The 24,066-nt window shown below is 53.8% G+C and overlaps 1 protein-coding gene and 1 long non-coding RNA gene across 2 annotated transcripts in view; both read left to right on the plus strand.

Annotated features, from left to right (window-relative positions):
- Positions 1–24,066, plus strand: part of LOC136794769 (uncharacterized) — a 59,382-nt gene that overhangs the window by 33,714 nt on the left and 1,602 nt on the right. Inside the window, exon 4 of the long non-coding RNA XR_010841976.1 lies at positions 4,407–4,649. This is a non-coding gene — a long non-coding RNA (uncharacterized lncRNA). The remainder of the gene's footprint in view (positions 1–4,406; positions 4,650–24,066) is intronic.
- On the plus strand, positions 7,613–8,089 carry UBL4B (ubiquitin like 4B). Its single transcript, XM_059063979.2, is given in 3 exon segments — positions 7,613–7,723; positions 7,726–7,958; positions 7,960–8,089. Coding segments are annotated over 3 exon segments (474 nt in total).

A 24,066-nucleotide genomic window follows, 5' to 3' on the forward strand; every position in this document is an offset into this window, starting at 1 on the left:
TTAGGACAGAAGAAAACTGCTTCTCTCCCTCTCACCTGCTCTGCTGGTGCCCCACCTGCCAAGTCAGAGTCCAGCCTGAGCCCCACCTTTTGCCTCTGCTAGATTTGCAGAGCAGAGATTACTCCTCACCGTCTAGCGCAAACGTCTGGCATGGATTTAGTGTGTGAGGAATGTTTGTGGAACGCAGGCGCGGATGCAGCATGAATAACCAGCCCTGGCTCACGCCCCTCACTCCCAGGGCCCACTGATGGTTCCTTCTCCGAGGAGTCATCTTGCTGACTTCTGAGGGTTTATAATACACCCCTTTAAAGTTTAGAGCACATTTAGTATGTTTAAATGAACGTCAGATACCATGGCTACAGGCTGAAGCAGACTATCTTTTATCATCTGAAATCACGCAGCCCCGGGGTGTAGATGGGCTGAGAGGACACCCAGTGTGGATCACAGTTGAAGCACCCCCAAACTGAGATGACAGGCCACCAGCCGCGCCATGTGCAGCGTCTCCACCAGGATCCACCGGGGAAGGCCCTGGGGAGGAGGGGACTCCCTCTAGGCAGCAGTGCTGGGTGGGCGTTCCTGCAGCCCTGGTTGAGCACAAAGATGGCATGGGAAAGAAAGCCCCTTTGCAGATCCTAGCTTAGGTTGGCGGCATGTGTGTGTGTGTGTGTGTGTGTGTGTGTGTGTGTGTGTGTGATCAGGGGGCTGCTCCTTTGGGGCTCCTACGTGCATTGCAGGGATTTAGGGTGAGACGTGGATAATTCAGAAAAGTTTTAGCTGCGGTGAACACTTATATGAAGGTGACTGGCCCCTGCCTGGCTATCCTGCCCCATCTCTCACCCCTGCCCACCATGCTCCACCTACACTGAGTCCCACACTCTTACACGTGGGCTTGTGCATGCTGGACCCTCAGCCAGGGTGCCCTTCTTGCCTTTTTCACGGAGGGAAGCTCCTGCTTCTCCTTCAGACCCACCCAGGTCCCTCCCTGGTGAAGCTTTCCTGGCCTGGCCCCCGCCTCCTCTTGGAGCTGGGAGTTCCTTCTCCTCCATTGTCAAGTTTATGCCCAGTGCTAAAATGACAGGTTTATGTGTATGTGTCCCCCACACAGGGACGTGTCTTTCTATCCTTTCTTCCTGCCTCAGCACCTGGCACAGCGCCCAGCTCAGGGTGGGCACTGATGTCTGTGCTCAGAGCACGGCTGCCTGGAGCATGACCCGTGAGGGTCGGGGTCGGGGATGACGGGCATTCTGTGGGAGGACGGGGCTCATCTCCAGATGAGGCTCTGGGCCCAGTCCCAGTCCTGTGCGCCCAGGCCCCTAGGGGGCGGAGGCCCTAGACCCACTCCGCTGGGGCTGCTGGAGCCGCCCAGGGAGGTCACCAGTGACATCTAGTGGTCACAGCAGGCTGCAGCCCCACAAGGTTTTCCAGAAGGTGTGAGTCTGAGTTGCACGTGTCTGCTCTGGGCTGGGCTTCTGAGCGGTTCCCAGCCAGGGTCCAGCAGGCCAGCAGCGCAGGGCAGGACCTAGGTGGTTGGGTGCAAGGACCGAGGCCTGGAGAGAGGCTGGGCAACCCACAGTCAGAGACTGCAGTCCACATCCGCTGGGCTCCGAGGCCCCCTGCCATCTCCCTCCCTGCTGCTCCAGTTCCCTCTCCCTGCCTGCCCAGGCTCGGGCCCATCTGCCTCAGCCTCAACCCCTTAAGATCATGTCGGGGGGCTTTGAGGTCCCCACTGGAGCAGCCACAGACCCACTTTGGTACAGCTGCTGAGACAACCGGTGCCAGCCAGTGGATGAGGGATGAACGATGGGCCTCATTTACCTACCAAACACCTACCCTGGAGGGCACCCAGGGTAGGGGCCACCTAAAGAGCTGCCTGCCCTGTCCTGGGCCAGCCCTCGCTGGCCTGCACAGAGCAGCTTTGAGGAGGGCCTCAAAGGGGCAGGGGGTCCCTGGTCACAGCGACAGGCGGTGGCACGGGCCGAATGGGGTGTTGAGCAGCGCGGTGGTGGACCTGAGGGCAGCCCTTGCAGCAGGGCTGTGTCGGGGGCTCGCCCGTGTGCCACCTGCCTGCCTGCCGCTCAGCGCTCGCTCCTGCGGGCCTTGCAGAGTGCGCCCTGTGCGCCCAGGAAGTGCTGGATGGGGGGGCTGCCGTGGGGTGCTGGAGGCATGGGGTGCCGGAACCAGGATTTCAGGCTTTCCACGCCCCGGACTCCACTTTCTCTGCCAAAGTTTTCCCGTGAACCATTTGCATACTGTAAGGAGAGGGCGAGAAGGATGCTGCTCTCAGCAGGGAGGCCTGCAGAGCCATTTATTGTCCTTTTTCTGCAGTAACAATTCCTTCCCGTTGCTTCTGTTGCCCCTCTTTCCTTTTCTGGCACAAGAGTCCTTTTGTACCTTCTCCCTGCTGCCTCTGTGTGGCTCCTCCGCCCTGCCCCTCACTCCTACCCACTTCCTCTAATCCCTCTGGACTTCTCCCCTTTCTAAGCATCTCCTGTGCTCAGCCCTCTTGTTCTCCACCCATCTCCCCTCTCCGCTGTTTCTGCGGTTCCATCTGCCTTTCTTCTGCTTGCTTTGTCTCCATCCCCGTTTCTCAGCGTCTCTTAGACCCCCTCCACCCAGCCTTTCCCCCGCCCCCCTCGCCCCCGCCTCCCCTGGAAGGTCAGTTTGACATTATTAAAGTGTAATAATAACTTGATAACTTGCTCAGGGAGTGAGGTGGGCAGGAGCATAGCGTACCTTTTTCATGAGCCTTTTGCGGGGCACCCCTGCCACCAGCTGTCAGCCAGCGTCTCTCGGCCCCTTCCTCCCTTGGCCTGCTAGGTCTGCAGAGGCTGCTCTGTCCGCCTACCTGCGCCAGCAGGAGAGCTCAGCCTGCCTGTGGGGAATCACACTTGGGCATGTGTCTTTCATGCGACGGGGTCTTCCTTGACAGTTGGGGGTGAGCGCTCACATTTCCAAGTTTTTATAAATACACACTGAATGTCTTTATGGGTCAGGCACTGTGCTAAGGTCCTGAGGGCAGGACCTGCCTCTTGTGACCTTTACAAGAGAGGGGAGGCGTTAGACAGGGGACACAAATGAGACGCAAGGAGCAGGCTGCTCTAGGCGGCCCCAGCCTGGCAGCTGGACCCTTGGCTCTTATTCTACAGAGTTCAAGCCCTTTGGGTACCAATGTCTAGGAGTCCTGCCGGGGGCTCCAGGCATGTAAGGGTTCACAGATCTGTCGCAAAGCACCCTCTCCCTGCCCACTCTTCCCCTCTTGCAGACTTTGTGCTGGTTTCACAGTGACACAATTGCACTTATAGTTGTTTGTGAGAAGGGTTGGGACCCACCACTGACCAGCGCTCTCTCTGTACACATTTGTTCCTTCCCCTCAAGTCTCAAAACCCACTCATTCCCATTAATCTTCCCCCCTAATTATGGCAATCATTGTCTGATTGCCTGTTCTGATTACACAACTACATTTTCTCATGCTAACTGCATAATGAAGACAAGCAACTGCATGGGAAAAAGTTATGAAATTTCCAAGCTCCAAATACAATTTGAGGGCCCAGCAACGTGCCTCCACTGTCCCCCTCGGGCAATTGGGGCTCCAACACAGAGGCAGAGGTCAGTGGTGACCGTCTCTCAGCTTCCGGGGACACTGCTGATTCTAAAGCTTCTCTGCTCATGGCCTACTAGCACACTGGGACTCTCTAGACCAGGAAGCCTGATTTGGAAAGTGTGACCCAGCATCTGTGGCCCTTGAAGCCCCTGTCGCAGAGGTGCCAGCCTGCAAGTGGCCACTAGCCTTGGGGAGATGGACCCTGAGCTGTAGTCTTACCTGCTTCTAGAGGCCCAGGCCCCAACGTTTTTCCCCCAGTGGCTGCCAGTGTCGCGGGCAGACGCATCGAGGAGGGCAGGCTGAGGCAGGTGGCTGGTTCTCATCTTCCTCCAAGCTCAGGACTCTGGCCACTGCCACTTTCCTGAGATGTCCCATAGCCTGGGAGAGAGATTGCAGGCCACTCCCCTCCCCAGTTCACCTTCCTTTCATCTCCTGCAGAAGACGACTCAAACCTTGGCCCCCAGGAAGCCTTCCTATGTTAGCTCTGCTCAGGGTGACTCCCACCGAAGCTCCCCTCCCTCCGATCCTGTCCATCTCACGGTTTGTCCACCACAGGGTCCTCCCATCCGGGGGCTGGGAACTCCCAGGTGGCCGAGGAGAAACCTCACCCACACTTTGCTCCCTCAGCACAGACAGACGCTCTGCCATCACGGAGTCCATGGGGACCACCACACACTGTATGTACATCTGCAGATTCCATCTTATTCCAAATGCACCAAGGGAAGTGGCTATTTAAAGAATACTACTGAAGATCCTTGAGTAAAGACTGGAATCACTTTCTGATTTATTTTCTATGTAATTTCAGATTGTCGTCTCTCTAGGGAAGAAGGAGAGGCTGCAGGCAGGTTCATAGCCTTCCACAGGCTGCCATACTGGACACTGCATCCTCCTGCATGGCTCGACCTGTCTAAATTTTGTCGTCTTCATTCAGCAAACATGCAGGCGAGGCCTTCTGTGTACCAGGCTCTGTATGCTGGAGGCAGGGGATACGAAGACAGATGAAACCTGTTCCTGCCCCTGTGAGTCACTGAGGGAGACAGAGACACATGTAGGTGCATCAACACAGGTAGCATTCAGGGCGGGTAATTGTTGCACAGAGAGAGGTGGGATTATCTCCACCCAGGACTGAGGAAAGCAGGGAAGTCTTCATGGAGGATGGAGGTTTTTTGTTTTTTTTTTTAACGTCTTTACTGGAGTATACTTGCTTTACAATGGTGTGTTAGTTTCTGCTGTATAACAAAGTGAATCAGCTATATGTATACATATATCCCCATATCCCCTCTCTCTTGCGTCTGCCTCCTACCCTCCCTATCCCACCCCTCTAGGTGGTCACAAAGCACCGAGCTGATCTCCCTGTGCTATGCAGCTGCTTCCCACTAGCTATCTATTTTACGTTTGGTAGTGTGTATATATGTCGATGTGACTCTCTCACTTCGTCCCAGCTTCCCCTTCCCTCCCGTGTCCTCAAGTCCATTCTCTACATCTGCTTCCTTATGAGGAAGTTTTTAACCAGTGTTTTGAAGCATGAGTTGAAGAGTTCAAATGAAACAGGCAAGTTGAGGAAAAGGTGGGTTGATGTGGCTGGAGTGGAGGATGCAAAGTGAGGAAGGCTGGGTGGAAGCAGAGCCAGGTCATGACGCCCTTGGATGCCAGGCTGAGGAGCTAGTTTTGATTCCAAAAGCAAAAGGATGAAACCTGATGGTGTCACTTGGAGGAGTGCCACCCAATCAGCTGCCCCTTCCCTGCCTCCCTCCTTGTCTCCTCTCCCCAACCAAATGAGCACTCTTATTTTGTCTGTCCACCCCTCCTCTGCATCTCCACTGACCCCAACCCAGTTCAGACTGTCACTGTCCTCCAGCCTCTGGCCCGGAAGTCACATTGCATCTCCTCCTTCCGGTCCCGCCCCCTTGGGGCCATTCATTCTTGGGGGAGATTCCTGACTTTTGAGCTTAGTTTGTTTATGGACTAGAATTTGGTCACCTGCCAAGAGTGAGAACATGGGGTTAGGAGGAGAGGGGAGGGCTGCTGAGTCTGTGGCCTCCATGGGTGTTTTCTTCCGCTGCCCAAGGCTGCCAGAGCCAGAAGAGAGAGGTGGAGGCAGGAGCGACCAGGGTGGGGAATCGACCCGGGGCTATGGAAGGGCAAAGTCTGGAAAGTCCAGGACGTTGGCAACAGTGTCAATCAAGTGTAGCCCAGGCTGGAGCAAAAGGAAGGAAAGGAGGAGGGAAAGAAGAGGGGAGGAAAGAAGTAGGTGCTTGCCGAGCGCAGCCCTGGAGCATGGAGGGCTGGGGGGAGGTGAAGGTGTCCCTGCCAGTATCCCCCCACCAGCTGTGGACATCAGCCAGGCCTTCACACTCACTCATTTCCAAAATGAGATGATCGCCTTCCTCACGGGCTGAAATGTGCCAGCAGTTACAAAGGGCTTGGCCCAGGAGAGCTAAAAGTTGAACTGAAAACTCCCAAGGCAGCAGCAGTGGCTGACACCGCGGAGGCCCCGTCATGCCCCTTCCTTACTGGCCTTGGAGCCCTGGGCGCCTGCGCTGTGCCTGGCACACAGAGGGCGCTGAGCAGGCTCTGCGGGAGGCAGGACTCGGTAGAGGCAAAGACGTGAGCTCTGCTGCCTGCTGGCCGTGTGAGCTCAGCCCCGTTGCCTCCTCTGGCAGGTGGAGGAAAGGACAGTACCCACCCCGGAGGTTTCGGGGGGGTGGCTAAGGCCATGCCCATGCAGCGGACCCTGCTGGTGGCCCAGCCTGAGCCCCTCAGTGCTCCCGTTCCTTAAGATGGGCTCTGGTGGATTCATTTCAGCAAAAGGGGCTGGGCCGGGGTGGGGTCAGTTGACTTTGGGATTCAAAGGTCATAAGAGATTTTTTAAGTTCTAGGGTTTTGTCTTGTTTCAAGAGTGGGATCCAACCCATGAGAGGACAGGGTGTCATCCCTGGCAACCCTCCAGGGGGTAGTCTGTCACTGGGATGGGAGTGGCCAGCTGCCATCACCATACTTCATAGCTACTTATTTGTCCTGGCATCTCCCTCGGGTTGTCCCATTCTTTTGGATGAGTAGGTTTTAACTGGGACAAGAGAGAATTATTTTTGAGTGGGGGATGGGGGGGAATGGGGAGAGCTGAAGTTGCTGCCAGCACCCGCAAGTCTCTGCCCAAGGGTCTTCTCTGGTCATGGGAGCGTGCTCTGCATGCATTCAGACCACAAGTGCCAAGGAGTTAGTATCCCACTGACCAAAGGCAAGACCAAGAACACATAGATCCAGCCTCTTTGCTTCCCCGGCAGCATGGCAGGTGTATTCCACGAGGCCTCCCAGAGCGCCTGGCGGGACTGAAAGCTCCCAGGTGACCGGAAAGGCAATCTGCTCACTGATGCAATGGGGGCTGCCCTGTCCCCCATTGTCTTGCTTTGTTGCCCACCTACTGGTGCATCCTGGGGTCACCTCCCAACTAAATACATGCACGGGAATCCCTGTCTTTGTGTCTGGAAAACCCAATCCAAGAGAGCATGTCAAGTGCGTGATAGAAAGACACTTGATAAATTAGGGCAGAAAGTATTTATTGTGATACGATCTCTCCCCAGGGATGGGTCCGGCAGAGAGGGCACCCAATATGTAGTGCTGAATGAGTCAATATGGACATGTTTCCTTCTGCCACCCTGTCCTTTGGGCCCTCCCATTCCCCCTCCTGCTCTCCTTTCTCCTAGCCCTATGTTTTCTTTCCTGACCCTCCTTTTCTCCTCTTCTCTCCTCCTTTCTCCTTTCATGGAGGAAGGATGTTCTGTGTCCCAAATGCCCCTCTCACTTCCCTGACATCCCGCTCTGGAAATGAGCCTTCTGGCAGGCCGCGTTGTGACATCACCGTGCATTGGCCAATGGCTGTCTTCCTGGGCTGGGCCCTCCTGGGACCACAGCCCTCCATTGATAAGGAGAAGCCACCTTCTCTCGCAGAGCCCCTTAACCCTCAGGGCAGCCGCTGGAGCATGAATCCCTCCTGATTCCTCCGTCAGCCCAATGTTCCTCAAGGTCAAGCTGCTCCTGGGCCGGAGATGTAGCCTGAAGGTGTCAGGGCGAGAGAGCGTGGCCATGCTGAAGAAGCTGGTGTCCGAGCGGCTGCGGGTGCCCTGGAACAGCAGCAGCACCTGCTCTTCCGTGGCCAGCTTCTGGCGGATGACAAGCATCTCTCCAACTACTGCATTGGGCCCAATGCCTCCATCTATGTCATTATGCGGCCCCTGGAGAAGACGGTGCCCGAGGAGGCCCACCAGCCCCAGCCCCTGTGGCACCATCTGGGCCAGGTCCTCGCCAAACACTTTGGGCACCAGGACACCGAGGCAGTGCTGCAGCTGCTGAGGCAGGAGTGGGGAGCTGGGGCAGCTAGTGCAGGACCTCCTGAGCAAGGAGCTGCTCGTGGAGCCCATGGGGGAGAGCGAGCCTGAGGCTCGGAGACCCGGAGACAAGGAGGAGGAGGAGGAGGAGGCTGATCAGTAAACCGACCATCCTACCCGTTTGCGCGCTCAAATTCACCCAGCCTCATCCTTAAGTGTTCCCTGGTGATTCCCCACTAGTTCCTGCTGATGTAGACGCACCTTCACCCCTTTTTGAAATTTCAAAGTAACTGGAGGGATTTTGGACCCTTCTCTCCTCTCTTGGGCCTGTGATTTCCCCTCTGAAACACAGAATGATCCCCTCCCCATCACTATCACCTAGAAGGGGCTCTGATCGCCCCATGGGCAGCCTGAAAGGGAGAGCTCAAAGGTTGCTTCCCCCTTGTAGGCTGGGCACTGCCTCCTGGGCAGCTGTATGCCCAGCAGCAAGCCAGGCTGTCAGCACACCTCCATGGCTCTAAACAGACCCTCTTTCTCCTTGGGGACAGAAAGACAGATAATGTGAGTTCATTTCTTCCATCCCCAGGCCATGGCGCCCACCCCCGAGGCCTCCTGACAGCCAAGGGTAGAGAAGTGCCAGGTAGCTGTCCCTTGCTCTTTGGGTGAGGCTCTCCCTGCTGTCTGCCTGCTTGTGCTTCCACAGTTTAAGGGGCAGGGGCAGCAGGGGTAGGAGTGGGGTTGAGAGCACCTACAGTGTGCCAGGCCTGGAGCTCTCAGGGAGACACACACAGACCAGGAAGAGCAGGAAGCTTAGGCAGAAAAGGCGGTTGCATCGTCGCACACTCACCGTGACCAGTGTGTACGGAGCCATGCCCCAACCTCTCCCTGCCCCAAGTCTCATCAATCACCAGGTTTCACTGAGCAACCCCCATTTCCCGCCCACCACTGCCCAGGCTTCCCAGGAGCAAAACTGGTACCAGCCTGGATCCTTTGCCCTCACAGAGCGTGCAGCCTAGATGGAGAGAGAGGTCATAAATGTGACAAGTAAAGCAGCAACATAAAACCAGAGTACAGCCTGCGTGACTAAATGCCCAGGCGCCAGCTACAGCCTTGCAGGGCCTTGGGCTCAGTGTGGAGGGCCCAGTGCCCATAGACTACAGGAAAACCAGGCCCCCTTCTCTGTTCTCGGTGTGAGAGAATGGCCCTTGCCAAGGGCTGAGGAGCCCTTACACCCCGTGTGTGAGGGCTCAGGAAACTCACTGAGAGCCTGGTCCCCCTGAAGTCCCAGAAGTGCTGTTACCGTGGTCGATCCATCCTGGGAGATGGAGACAGAAGGAAGGGGATGAAGGCACAGTCTAGAAAGGAACAAGCAGGGCCCAGGTCCCTGGGAGGCATCCTGTCCTTGGCCTATGGGGCCCCGCATCCTATTAACTGGGGCACGTTATAATAGTATTTACTTCCCCCCGCCAGGTGTTCGTGAGGGTAAGGCGTGAAGACTCTACAGTGAAGAGTCGGGTGGGGCAGTGGCAGTGGCTGGGAGAGACTCCTGAAACCGTGTCTATGCCTCCATTGGGGCTGCCGGAGCCTCTGCCCCTGGTTCCTGTCTCTGCAGGTCCTGGTCCTGCTCTCAGGTCCCCCGGCCTCCACAGGAGAGACCTCCTGACGGGTCTTCGAGTGTGTTCGTGCTGGGGCTGTGCCATCTACCAAGGGGGACGAGCCTGTTATTTTACATTAGGGGAACTAATAGCCCATTTCCCGGGAAATCTGTCAGTGATAAAAATAAGTGGGCCGTTTTATTCCTTTTGCTGAGAGAGAAGCTGGCACGAGGGACGGGGAAGCCTTTGTTGTCTCTGGTTAGCGGGAGTGTCAGGGCTGGCTGGGAGCAGCCACCTCCACTGCTTGTCCCCGAGGTTGCAGGGCAGGGTGACTCCAGGCCCAAAAGCGGGGGAGGGAGAGTTGTTCTGCCCTTCTGTGCCCATGATTGCCTCTCACTACTGACTCCACCCTTCCCAGGGGGGCCCTGCGCCTGACCCTCCCCACAAAAGCTGAGCCTGGGAGAGGATGAGCCACCACATGGAACTGAGCAAGAACTTGCCTCCGTCTGTTCCCCCTCCCAGGGATATTTTACTCAATGTTGCGTTTCTCACTGCGGGGTGACAGGCTTTGTCCCCTAACGGGTGAACTTACAGGTATTACGGAATATTGGGAGGCTGGGGGCAGAGTGGCCCCTCATACTCCAGCAATGGGTTAGAATCCTACTCTGTGTGGAGAGCCCTAGCTCCCGGACTGCCTGCCCTGGAGATCCTTCCCTGTCCCTGTTTCACCTTATTTCAAAGGCGAATTGAAACCTGTGCCAGCAAACCCCATGTCTCCTCCTCTGCCCTACCACTTGAAGGGTGGTGGGAATTGGGGGGAGGGCAGTCTTTTTAAACTGCAGCCTTGGGCATGTAGCTCTGCCACTTAGTTCACCACAGCACCTCTCTCCTGCCATGAAAGGACACAAGGTCCCTAAAGGTAACAATCTTGCTCAAGTAGGAGGCATCTCAGGATGGCTACCACATCCAGGTTTCCAGCTTTGTATTCTTATCCACAGAGAAGTCTGGCTTCTCCTTCTAGCTCCTTCCTGCAACACTGCAGGCCAGCACCCTTGGTCGCCTGGTCCCTGGCGAAATCGTCTTTCTGAGAGAAACAGACACAGCACTCTAGTTTGTGTGTTATTTCATAAGTCCTTTATTCTTTGATGAATAAAGATTGATGGTGATCCTACTTTGTGCCAGGCTTTGTGCTAGGGACTTAGGTTGGTGGACAAGGAGCCCTATCTCCCTGAGAAGGCCGTTTAGAGAGAAGCGCACCCCCTGCTGTCCCTTGCTGCATAGTGCAGCAGAGGGGCCTTGGGAAGCCCAGCCACATCCCAGGCTAGAGATTTGGGGAAGTGTGGAGAGCTCACTGCATGGTTTTTACCCATAGCCCTGAATGATGGGGCAGGGAATGGTCTGTCAGGATGAAAATTCTGGTAGATGTTGGAGAAGGAGAGAGCTTACAATGTCCAGAGGTTCCAGAGACTCTGGATGCCTGATGCTGCAGTTAGAAGCAAATCACAGGTCCTGCCCAAGTTCAGAGGGAGGGGATCTCACAAAGGGCCAGAAAACCAGTGAAGGATAGGAAGGGGGGCCAGTTAAAGGGCCCCTGAGGGACTTTTCCTGTCACCCAGGGGTCCACACGTCACACTTGGAGCACGGTCGCTTGGCTCAGCACACCCAGCATCCGACCTGGCTGGGCGCCCCATGACACCCCGAGTCACATGATGCACCAAAGGTGCACACCCACAAGCACAGACACCCAACACCTCACTCCCATGGGATGGGGTCTATAGTGGCAGAGCCAGGTTTGCAGAAATGAGTTCTAGGTTCTGTACCACTTGCAGTGTCTGGGTCCACACCCGGCCTTTTGGGGTTCAGGCTGCTGGAGCCCAGGCAGTCCAGCCAGAAGATCCCTCACAGTAAACGTAAGGACAGAAAGGGGAGACTTTGCAGAGCCAAGCCTAGGAATGATTGGGGCTGCAGGAAGAGGTGGCCTGGACCAACTTTGCTCTGTTCAAGTGATACATCGTAGTCAGGACCCGAGCGCTCATAGGACACGTGGGAACATGGAGATGGACATGTGTGTGCACACACTTGTGTGTTGGGTGGCAGTTGGGCCTTGCAAGGGTGCCGCACAGGCATGTCGGTGTCAGCCCACGTACGTCCGAGGGCAGAGACTCCCTTCTCTGTGTGAACTCTCCAAGGTGGCGAGCTTGCTTCCTATCTTGGCCCCAGCCTGGGTCACTCTCTCTGTGCTCTGAGCTGGGCCTGTGTGGCTGCCAGCCTGTGGCAGGGGACTGGCCGGAGGGCAGGCTGCCCTGTGTTCATATCCAGCTGCAGAGCCAGCTGTTGCTGGTGGAGACGGCTGAGGCGAGAAAGCTGCAAAGCCGGGTCCCGGGCCCCCGGAGCAGATGATGCTCCCGCTGGCTGCCTCGCCCCACTCCTCCCTCTTGGGTCACCTTCCTCCTCTCCTTGTCCTTTCTGCTTTTCTTCCTGTACTTCTTCTCCACCCTTTCCCTCCTGTTCGCTCTGACCATGTTTGGGGCCGAGTTGGCTGCATTGTGTGGACATCTGGGCACTTCCTTTGAGCTCTTTCTCTAATCCTTCTGTCTCTTTCCACCCACCCCTGCCCACCTTCTCTTTCCTCCCATTCCTTGCATCTGCAGTTGCCCTTCTGTTAAACCCCACCAGCTCTTCTCCCTGTCCTCCTAGTGTCCTCTCTCTTGTATTCTTGTATTTGCAGACTCACCCAGTAGGCAGGCGTGGACAAGGACCCAGAACCCACTGCCTTTGATGATGTCCCACCCTCCACCCCACCTGCACACACGTGCAATACTAATTCATAGGCACAACTACCCAGTCCGGTGCTCGAGAATGATAGGCAATGGCCTCATTATACGCATGCATCTTGTTTGGCTGATAGAAACCCCGACACAGACACACACCCAGAGAAAGGGCACAGGTATCTGCACACAGAGGGTTGTGGCGAACAGCCTTGCTCGCAGATGGACGTGCCGCCGGGAGGGTGACGCCGCGCAGGCAGCGCTGGCCAAGGCGGCAGGCTGCCCGCTCAAAGGCACCGCGGCCCGCAGGCTGGCTGCCAGGTCCGTGCCCCCTCTCATGGCTCTGCCTGGCCCAGTCCAGCTGCACTGGCACCCTCATTCTCCTTCAGCTTGTGGTCCCTATTGTCTCCCACTGGGGGGCGTCGTGACTCCTCTGGGCTCCAGGGCTCTAAATCCCCCTCTGGAAAGGACTGTGACCCAAGGAGCCAGCAGGAAGCCCAAGCCCCCAGGATGGCTCCTACCTGCCTGCCCGCCGCTGCCTCTGACAATGTTTCCCATCACAGTGATTTAAGGGCTCCCTGGCAGCCTTTAGCGGCTCCCCTTGCCCTCGTAGAAGGGTGATAAATCTGAGGTAACTACTGTTGGTTGCTGGCCATAAACCCGTCACGGCCCACTGCAGTGGGGCTAGGCCTGCCCACGAGGCCTGCCCAAGTTGGCCTCGTCAGCCAGCCGCCCTTGGAGAAGTCCCAGGGCACCCGTGCTTGGGACGTTATTTATGAGCCTCAGACCCCAGGATCAAAGCTGCTGTCCATCAGAAAGGGCCGGGGGGAGGCCCTCAGAGCCCCCTCCCCGGCCCCTCCTCTCATCCAGACAACCTCAGGCCACTGCCGCTACTTAAACTTGAATGACCACATGTTGGAGAAAGCCTCAGTCCTCTCAGTCCTCCCCTGAGCCCCCTTCCACTTTATCTCCCTGACCAACTCCAAGTGCACCCCCCTTACACACACACACGCACACATACACGCACACACATGCACACACAGGAACACGGACCCTGAAGAGGCTTTGGTGACAGAGTTGGGGCGACAGAGTGGGCTTTAGCCTGAATGGCCGTCTTTCCTGACCACATCTGCCCCTCCCTCCAGCACAGCCTGGCTGAAAGGAGAAGAGTGTCGGGGTGCTCAGACCCCAGGACTTTGTCCAAGTGGCCCTGTTGCTGACATCACCAGGCAGAGAGGTTTGAGGAGGATGCATGTTCATCTTACACAAAGTGAGACATCTTTCTATAGCCTCTACCATCTCTCTGTGCTGCCTTATTTCCCGGGGCCATCTTAGCCCCAGACACCCCTCATCTGTGCTGTGAGTCTGGCAGCCCATGAGGAGAGGGAGGCGGCTGGTGAGAGAGAATGGTGTGAAAGCTGGAATCTGAAGATTTGGGGTTGAGTCTTGAGATAGTGCTTAACTAGGAGATTTGTTTGCTTGGTCTGACTCATCTGTTCAGTGCCCTCCTTGTGGGGGTAGTTAAGAGCACCCAATGTATGTGAAAGTGTTTTATAAACCCTAAAGTGCTGTGCAGCGTTAAGGCTTATTCTACTTCCCCCACCCCACATTGATTTCTACTGCAGTCAGCAGAATGCGCTCTGACCAGTTCACACCTAAAGGGATTTATTGCATGGAGAGGGGTGGCTTACAGGATCCCTGGGAGGGCCAAGGGACCAGGCTTGGACACTTAGCCAGGAGCACTGCAGCCAAGAGGGACACCCAGACTGCCACCCCACCTGCCACTTGGTTCCTCGGGTTCCAGAGAGGAGAACCCAGAGTCCCCAGCACGGGTGCCCCCAGGGACTCTGCTGCCTCCAGCCCCACCCTGAAGAGCTGCCTCTTCTTACCTGGCTCACTTCCACCTACAAGTTCCATGTGGGTGGTCTGCCTGGGAGAAAGCAGGTTGTGATGAAACCTTAGCTGAAAGAGAGTCTTGGAAATGTGGTTTTTAACTTTCCAGCAAGCTAGATAGGAGGGGTTGGTCTGTGGGAAATTTTATGGAACAAATGACCCAATTTTTTCAACAGGAAGAGAAAAATAGAGAGAGAGAGAAAGAGGGAGGGAAATGTATAGATTAAAAGAAACTTAGATGTATCAACTAATTACAGTGTATAGAGTTATTTGGATCCTGATTTGAACAAACTGTTAAAAAACAAAAGGCAAGACAATGGGGAAATATGAACATTGACTGGATGTTTGACGATATTAAGGAATTAGTAAAAAAAAAAAAAAGGAATTAGTGTTAACTTCTAAAATGTGAGATAATATTATCGTGGTTATGTTTTTAAAAGTCACCTTTTAGAGAAGTACGCTGAAGTACTTCTGGTTGAAATGTTATATTAGATTTGCTTCAGAACAATCCAGTGAATTGGGACAGAGGAAGTTCCCGCAGTGACAATGATAGGGGGATGACTGTAGAAACTGGGTGCATGAGGGTTGATCATGCAACTCTATTTTGGTGTTGGTTTGAAATTTTTCACAATAAAAGTTTATTTTAGAGGTTTATCTCAGCAGCTGCCAAATTGCTGAAGCCTTGCCTTCCACAGACACCTTATTGTGGAGACCTCAGAGTGAGAGCAGTAGCTGTTTCACCAGGAAATCGTCCACCGCTAAAATCCTGTCTTCTGATGCTAACCAGCTCTCTGTTGTCTGGAAATGCAACTCGTTCAGAAACCAGTCCCAGATTCTCATATCCTCGAGGGTTTCTTGCTTGGAATCTCTTCCAATACCAGTCTGGGAGAACAGATTCCACTCCGGCTGATTTAAGCAGAAAGGAATTTATTAGAGGACATTAGGTAGTTTATAGAACCTTGGAGAGGGCCAAGACATCACAGAGCCAGGAGAATTCCCTGAGCATCCCACAGGGCTGCTCTGGTGGAGACACAGCTCTGCTGCCCTCTACCCTGGGAGCAGGCGTTGGAAATCTCCTGCAGCTCACCCAGGAGGCTTCACCTTCCCTGGCCCAGCTGCTGCCTGCTGCTTCTTTCTACTTCCACGCCTCCCCTCCCCAACCCATCCAAGTCTCATGTACGAATTTTCTTAGTGGAACTCGGTCACATGTGGGCCCTAGCTGCAAAGAAGTCTGGGAAATGTAGTTCTATGCTTTCCAGCATCTTTAGGACAGGAAAGCAAACTCTCTTGTCTCTCTGCCTCAGCCTCTAAGGGAATTTCTTACTTGGTCTCCTAACTTCCAGCACAATGACCTAACCTTGGCACCGGGCTGTCTTTCGTTTGGGGCTGCCAAGGCTGAGGTTATTACGCCCAGATGCTGGCGAGGCACATGTTCTGCCCCACGCCCTTAACGTGGAACATCTACAGAATTCAGAGTTAACAAAGAGCTCTCACGTACTTCTTCTCTTTTTGTCCTCTCATCAAGCTTGGAAGGTTGGGATCACCATCCTCATTTTATAATGGAGATAATGGAGGAGATTGACACTCAAAGAGGCGAAGTCAGGGAGCTGGTAGATAGTAGAACCAGCATCTTTACTCCCCTTCCCTACTCCCCACCCACCTGGGTGGGATAATATATTGCAATTTTAGTTTGTGACTTGATTTTGCTTCTGTAGCTAATTGTCCTTCCTCCATTCCAAGATCACAGGCAGGCTTTTGTGCCACCTTGCCTTACACCGATTTGGGGGAGAAATAGCACAGAGCGGTGTTAGAGTGCAGGCCCTGGAGTCAGAATGCTGGGAGGCGCTTGTGAGCTGGGCTGACCTTGGACATGTGACTTCAGCCCTCTGTCTGTTTTCCTTGTATGTAAAAGTGGTTAATAATAATAGCACCTTATTAACAGGATTAAATGAAGGAACAGCAGTGAAGTGATTAGTATACCATAAATGTTCAGTAAGTTTTGTCATTGTTACTGCTGTGTTGGGGTGGTAAGGCCCAAAACACCAGTTAGTTGTCAGGCACCTAGAAGACCACGCTTACCATTTCCTGGATTGTGTTTTGTAAAAAGGTAGGTTCATTGAGGGGATTACGCTGGATTGTCTTGTATGGGGAGATGATGGGAGGGAAGTGTGGAGGAAAACAGGCTAAAGGGCAAGGGATGGGGGTTCCAAGGATGTTGGGAGGGGCCACGGTTCCTTGTGGTGCTCCAGGGAGGTGGCAGGCACTGAGGACAATGGCAGGAGGGTGGCCTGAGAAGGTTGACTCTCAGCAGAGACCAAATGAGGATTGTTCATGAGTGTAGCTGGTGGACAGTGGGCACAGAGGCCAGTGGACCCTTTCCTGAATGTGCTGTGATGTGGGCAACCCCAGGGCCTTTGCTGTCCTCTGATGGATAGTGGACAAGGAAGCTCCAATAACAGCACCTTGAATTCCCCTCTGGACAGGTAGGATAGAGTCTTGGAACAGATTAAATTTAATTGGGGGAAAGAAATGGTACCATTTTAGCACCATATGTAGGAGAGTAAAATCCCCTACTCGTGACACCTTATCTTGTTATCATCCAGAATAGACCCCAGCAAAACCAAAATTTAGGCAAAGATTGTCTTGCAAACCTGGGTCTCTATTCCTTCGTCCTTCTCTAAAATGCATCCAGAAACCAAAGCTTTTCTCTCCTCCCTCCCCTTATCAGACTCACTCTCTGGTGAGGATGTGAATGAATCAGGTCAACAGAGACTCAAGTCCCAACTCTGTCACTTAGCAGCTGTGTGTGAGGTTGGGTAAGTCACCAGCAAAATAAAATAATTATATTCCCTTCAGAGAGCTGTCAGGAGGATTATGTGAGACAATGGAATTTAAGTGTGCTTTGTAAACTGTGTCTGTATGTTGATGAGAAGAGTGACTAGTGTGTCTTTATGCAGATTTAAGCCCATGGGGTATGTGATGGCTTCCTGGTAGCCTGGCTTGGCTAGAATTCCCATGTGCTAGTCTCTCATGGAGTTGGAGAACAGAAAGGAAGCAGCAGCTATTTTGTAGCATACACTCCGCATCTCCCAATTATTCAATCAAACACTAACCCAGGTGCTGCTGCAAAGGGATTTTGCACAGGTGATTAAAATCCCTAATCAGTTGACTTTAAATTATGGAGATTATCCTAGCTGGGCCTGGCTCACTCTGTTGGAAGCCCTTTCAGAGAAGGCTTGGGTCTTCCCTGAGAGGGACTCAGGCCCGTGGCCAACAGCTGCAGCTGGTGCCTGTGGGTTTCAGCCTGCCGTGATCTTCCCTTCCTGCTTGCTCTCCTGCCCCGCAGACCTTGGACCCGCTTAGCCAGCCCCACACTCATGTAAGCCAATTCCATGTAATAAACTCATATAAATCTCCTACTGGGTCTGATTCATTGGTTGATACAGGGTGTTCCTGCTGGCACACAGCATGGCAGGAGGCATCGGTGAACGAGTGGGGAGGTGTGTTTGGTGGAAGAGGCCCTCGTGGAAGCTCTGCAGTGGTACCAGGGTGTCATGAAGGCGTGGTGTTGGGAGTTCTGCCTCTGCCTGCACTGCAGCATTTGTAGTGCTCCTGCCAGCCCCCCGCCCAGTGGTACACACAGGGTCACATCACGACCTTTAAACAGTGGGTGAGACAAGCATTGTTATTCTCACCTTTCAGATAATGAGTCATAATTGGAGACTCAGAGAACTCAAGTGACTCAACCAATAAGTGGCAGAAATGAGATCTGGCTGGTCCCCAGGGGCCCTCCCAGCCCCCTCCCAGCAGCACTACCCATTGTCTTGCTAGCTGCCTTTGCAACTGTTCAGCATCTATGTGTCAAGTGCCTCTTGGGGGCCAGGCCCCAGGGCTGGGGATGGAGATCTAATAGTGAACGATCAGGTACTTCCCCTGCCCTCACAGAGCTCCTAGTCCAGGCATCTCTCTGGGGCCTACGGCTGGCTGAGGGCTGATACTGGGCCTTCAGAAAGCTGTGGTTTGGACTTGGCTTTCCTGCCTGGACCTGGTTGTCCTGAGCAGTACCCAGGCTCACAGCCTGTAGGAGAAGCCATTGCAGAGGTAGGGGCTCTGGGCCTGCAGACAGCGTGGGGAGCTCTCTGGGAACGAGCAGAAACCCTGGTGGCAGTCTCCCAGGGTCCCCTGGGCGTTGTTGGAGGCACTGGTAAGGGCGCTGGAAAATGCCATCCAGAGGGAGATACGGAAGGAGGAGCACAGGAACGTGAGGAACTGCCTTTCATCTCCCTCCCACACAGTGCCTCCCAGGGCCTAAGCCCTCCTATCCATCCAGCCTGAAAGAGCCCTCCACTGATGTGGGGGAACTGAGGCAGGTAGGTCCGCACCATCAGCCAGAGTGACACCTCTCTGACTGTGTGTCCTAGCACCTTGGGAAATGAAAGCCGACAAGAGAATATCCCCCGATCTGGGTGTTTTAGTCACGTAGTGATCTTGTGAGTATAACTTTTAAGTCGGTTTACCTATTCTGGTTGTCTACACAGATCAGAGACAGGCTCCTTTCTACATCCTGTGGTACGTGTAGACCAGCCTCTTCCTCATGGATTCAATAAATATCATTTGAGGGCCTGCTACGTGCCCCAACATTCTCCACCCGACCCTGCAAGGACTATAGCTGATTGAGGTACTTGCTGAGGGCGAAGGGAAAGGGGACCGTCCAGTGGAGGAAGGGAATTATCAATACTCTGCCAGTTGTAGAAACTAGGACAGGATTTCCTTATGAATATGTTTATATGTATATTTCTATTAAGCAAATATTTTACTTTTTTTTCCTCTCTCATTCTCACCATCTAACATAACATAACATAAAATAGTAGGTAACTTTATATCTCAGAATTTAAGTTACAGGATATTAAAGGGAGGAGTGTGAATCAACTAGGAGAACAATGAGAATCAAACAGATAAAAGTTCCTGCTCTGATCGAGTCTCCATTCCAGTGGGGGAGAGAAATAATAAACAAACAAATAAAATATATAGGTATTAGTTGGTGATAAATGATAAGAAGAAAGCAGGGAAGAGGTAGAGGGAACATGATTGTGTGTATATGTACGTGTGTGTGATTTCAGATAGGCTGATCAGGGAAGGCCTCCCTAGAGGTGACACTTGAGCCATGGGACAGAGCAGGTGCAAAGGTCCTGAGGTGAGTGTTGGAGGAGACTTGCTGTGGCTGGAACAGGAAGAAGGAGGCGGAGCACAGCATGAGACAGGGTAAGAGATAATGGGGACCCGATCACACAGGGCTTTGGGGTTTTGCTAAGGACTTTGGTTTTTACCCCAAGTGAGGTGAGGAACAAGGGCAGGGCTTTGAGCTGAGGGATATGCTCTGACTTAAGTTTTCATGCAAATGTCTCTGCTTCCCACCCAGTCTCACCCAGGATTGTCAGAGCTCTGAGGTCCAGGGCTTTGTGGACTGGCAACCAGAGAAGGGAAGTCTGATGACACTTCCAACTCCCAGCCTAGGGCTCCAGCCCTTGGTTGTCTTTTTGGGGTCTTTGTGAAGATAACATACAAATGAACCCTGTTTCGTTAGATTCCATGAAAGTGAGCCAAGCCCTCCTGGCTGGATTGAGCTGAACCCTGAAGGTTGCAGAGAGGACAAAGGCACCTCTTTGCCCTGGAGGAGCCCTGCAGGAGGAGACAGATATATGTGTGACACACTAAGACGCAGTGTGAGGAGGCCCATCTGTGAAGAAGCTCAGAGGAGAGAGCGGTTTGTCCTGGAGGGGTCATGCTGCTGGGGGCAGGGAATGAGGTGGGGGCATTCAGAGAGTAGGCAACACTGGAGCTGGTGTGCTAAAAAGAGAGGTTGGAGGGGCAGACCAGAAGAGGGAATAAGACACAGGGATAGGAAAGTATGTAGAAGGTAAGAATCTGAATCTGCAACTTAGGGGTGAGATGAATCAAATTTTCTTTATTTTCTTACAACAGCTCAAATTCTCTTTTGACTCTGTTGCCATGACGTGGTGAAAATGTAACCTCGGTTGCTTTGGTGGGGAACCCCTGTCACTTTCCCTGGGACTGCTTTAATTCTTGGGGGCTTATGGAGAGCCAAGATGGGTAGGAGCAGGGATGTCTGCCTTTGGCATCGCTGGCCCTGAGGGCCCATTGCTGGTTGTCCCAGAAAGCCCCAATCCCATGACCAGCCCTCAAGGCCTGGGCCTCTTCTGCTCCTTTCACACCAGTCTGAGGGAGATGCTTGGGCATCTGAGGGTGATGGGATGTCTGGTCTCTGAGAGCCTCATACTGTAGAGGATTCTGGGCCCTCCCTGACACGAACTGCCTGTGGGGTGGACACCAGGCCACCCAACACAGCTCTGGACCTCAGTTTCTCCTATTTAAAGGGGCAACTCTTATGTACTTGTGAGAGCGGGTGGGTGGAGAAAATGGGGTGGGAAGACAGACTCCCTGGGCAGGCTGCATGTCAGAGCTTAGTGCCATCAGGGACCTTGACCTCCACACCAAGGCACTGGCCCTGGCTCTCTGGACCCTCTGGGTGTGGTTCGGGAGGTTGTGTCACCCACCACACCACAGCTTAGCCAGAGATGCCCTGGGCAGGGGTGGGTGTGGGGGAGGTGGCCAGGACCACCCCTAGATTCCCTTGGTGGCCCTCGGTTCTCAGGGCATTGGCTGCTCTCAGGAATGCGGGTAGTTGCGGGTGCCCTGGCCCCTGAATGGGACACTGGGAATCCCTGAGACCTCTCGACAGGCAGTCTAGAGGCTAGCAACCCCTGCTGTTTGGAACCTCTAAAGAGCTGGGATTTATGTCCCTTCCCCCCTACCCATGTCTCTGGCTGGGGAGAGTGGCTCATTTTTTCCCTGTGCTGCGTGACTTTCCAAACTATATTTTCAGCCTCGGTTTGACGTCAGTCTCTCTCGCTCGGTCCCTAGGGATCGGCTTTGTGCATTTCCAGGCTGTCCGGGCCGGAGCCTCCCCATCCTCCTGGGCCTCTCTCGTGCTGTCCCTGCAGTCCCTACTGCTATCTTTGGCCGCGCTCCCTGGGCAACAGCAGGTGGGGCTCCCTGGGCCCCCTGGGAGGCCCATGGATGTGGAAGCAGGGAGGGGAGTTGATGGTCAGCTGGAGAGAAGGCCAGGTGGACTGGTCTCCGATGTGGTGGGCTGTCCTGTGTGGCATGTGAGTGTGTGTGTGTCGGGGGTGGAGAGCCAGAGGCAGGAGGAGGGAGCTAGGCTGGTGGAGACGTGAGGCTGCACGTTTGTTTCTAGGCTGCTTATCTGCAGACACTCCCTGGAACAGGCTCTGTCCCAAGGCCTAAAAAGAGGGGAGAAAAGATGAGAAAATGGGAGGGCGGAGTGGGGGAGAGAGAGAGGAAGATGGAGGAGGAGGGAAAGGGTGAGGGAGTAGTGGCAGAGGCAGAAGAATGGAATCATAGCACAATCACAGATTTCATTGCATGGCTCATGGCTTTCCCATTTATTTAACTTCATTTAATCTTCCAAACAACTTTGCTGTGGATATTGTTCTCTTTTTACAGATGGAGAAAACTGTTGCAGAGACTGTTTTGGCTCACAGTGCCTAAAACTCAGCCCAGCTCTGCCCTCAGTTTTCGTTTCGGAGTTGAAGGGGCACAGTCTGCTCTGAGAGCTGAGCGCGTAGGCACCGCCTGAACCCGCATCAAACAGTGGCCCCCAAATACTGGTCACGACTTGTGTTCTGGGGTGTCTCCATTCCCCACCCCATCTTTGAACCTAGACCAGGGCTCTCTCTGTGCCAGGCGTCCCAGACACAGTCAAGAGACTTCCGTTCCAGTTCTTTCCCTGGCATCTACCTTCTGTGTGACTCCAGCATAGTTACGTAACCTCTCTGGGCCTCAATTGCCTCATGGTCTTGCACCTGATAAGTTGAGCATGTCCTGGACTAGGTGCCTCTTCTCTCCAGTCCCTCACACCGGGGGCCCAGATGCCCTGCAGCTTTTTGTCCCCAGTGATCTGTGGTTAATGTGGCCCTCAGCCACCCCAAACCAGAACCGTCGAGTCCTCCTTCACTCCATGTGCAGACGACCACTGCGCCCCGCTGACTGTGCCTCCTAAATACCTCGAGGATTGCTGTGCTCCCTGCCTGGTGGTTGGTAGATGCTGAAGAGATGCTAGTTCTTTTTCTTCTGGGCCCCTCTTCCTGCTTTGAAAATACCAAGTGATCTGAAAATGTGTCACCATGGTTAAGCATGTGGGCCTTGGACTCTAACCTCAAGTCTGCCACTAACTAGCTGTGTTACCTAGACAAGTGACCTAACCTCTCTGTGCTGCTGTCTCCTCACTTGTAAAATGGAAATGATACTAGATACTACACCTTGTTATGAGAATTAAACGAATTTATATACACAAAATACTTAGAACAGTGCCTGGAAAAAACAAGCATTCAACAAATATTAACTTTTGTAATTATTGCCTGGAATATAATCACCTCCTCAATGGTCTGTGCTTCCAGGTTTATCCCCTACAATACATTATGCACTCAGTGGCCAGAGAGCTTTCTCTGTCACTCCAGGCAGGGTTGCCAGTTAAGATACAGGATGCCCAGTTTAAATTTAAATAGATGGTTGGTATTTGCTAAATCTGGCAACTCTTCTCCCGTGCTTAAAATTTCCCCCTGGTTCTCCATTACCTTTAAAATAAAATCTAAGCTTTTTAGCATGACATTCAAGTGTGATTCAGACCTCTGCCCTCTCCATTTAATCTCTCACCTCCTTATTTCTTACCATCCCCAGCCCCCTCCTCTTATGCTCCAGCCATCTCCATCTGCCTTCTTGGAATCCCAGAGAATGACTCTTAGCATTTTGGAGCTAGGATGGGCCATTTGTCACATTTTTAGATGAGGAAATTAGGGTCCAGAGAGGTTAATGACCTGCCCAAAGCCACACAGCGGTTAAGTGAAACTCACATCCCCTATGTTCTTTTGTGTGTGTGTGTGTGTGTGTGTGTGTGTGTGTGTGTGTGTGTGTATGTGTGTGTGTGTGTGGTACGCGGGCCTCTCACTGTTGTGACCTCTCCCATTGCGGAGCACAGGCTCTGGACGCGCAGGCTCAGTGGCCATGGCTCATGGGCCCAGCCGCTCCGCGGCATGTGGGACCTTCCCGGACCGGGGTACGAACCCGTGTCCCCTGCATCGGCAGGCGGACTCTCAACCACTGCGCCACCAGGGAAGCCCCCCCTATGCTCTTGATAGGACCTCAAACCTTGGTTCTGCAACACTGAAAGCCAGACTCAGGACAGAGAAAGATCCTCTTGGAACAACAAATATACTAGGTTTAAAATTCCTGGCCTCAGAGGACCAGCCGTGTGTTTCTCTTAGGGTCTGAGAGTGAGGGAAAGCTGGATCTGCTGGCCTGGAGCAGTTCCCAGGGGCCAGCCTCTGCAAGCTGTGATGCGTGAGAGGTTCTGGGGAGTTCTGGGGGGCAGAGAGCTGACCTGGAGGTGTTCCAGGCTCAGGTAAGGAGCTCCTCAGGGTATAGGGAAGTGCTTCTGAGACTCAGGGCTAGGGAAGCATGGCCCAGTTTGCAGCTCTGTACTTGGGGTTTCCCCAAGGCCAGGCAGCTGAGAGTGAGGCTGGGGATTATGAAATCGACAGAATAATTCTGGCTGTGAATAATCCTGCCCATAAGACTTGTGGTGGCTTCAGGGCAAACAGAGTGGAGGCCATTCGAATGAGAATGGGGGACCTTTCCCACCGGGCTCCTGGGGCAGGTCTCAGCACTCTGCAGTCACCCTGGCATCAAACTTGAAGTTGACCAGCTTCCCAGCCTGGGAGGCTCTGGCTCTGTTTTAGCCACTCAATGCAAATATCTCTGCTCAGTGCTGAGAACTTGGCCTCAGT

Source organism: Kogia breviceps, chromosome 1 (genome assembly GCF_026419965.1).
Source record: "Kogia breviceps isolate mKogBre1 chromosome 1, mKogBre1 haplotype 1, whole genome shotgun sequence".
NCBI classification, from domain to species: Eukaryota; Metazoa; Chordata; class Mammalia; order Artiodactyla; family Physeteridae; genus Kogia; species Kogia breviceps.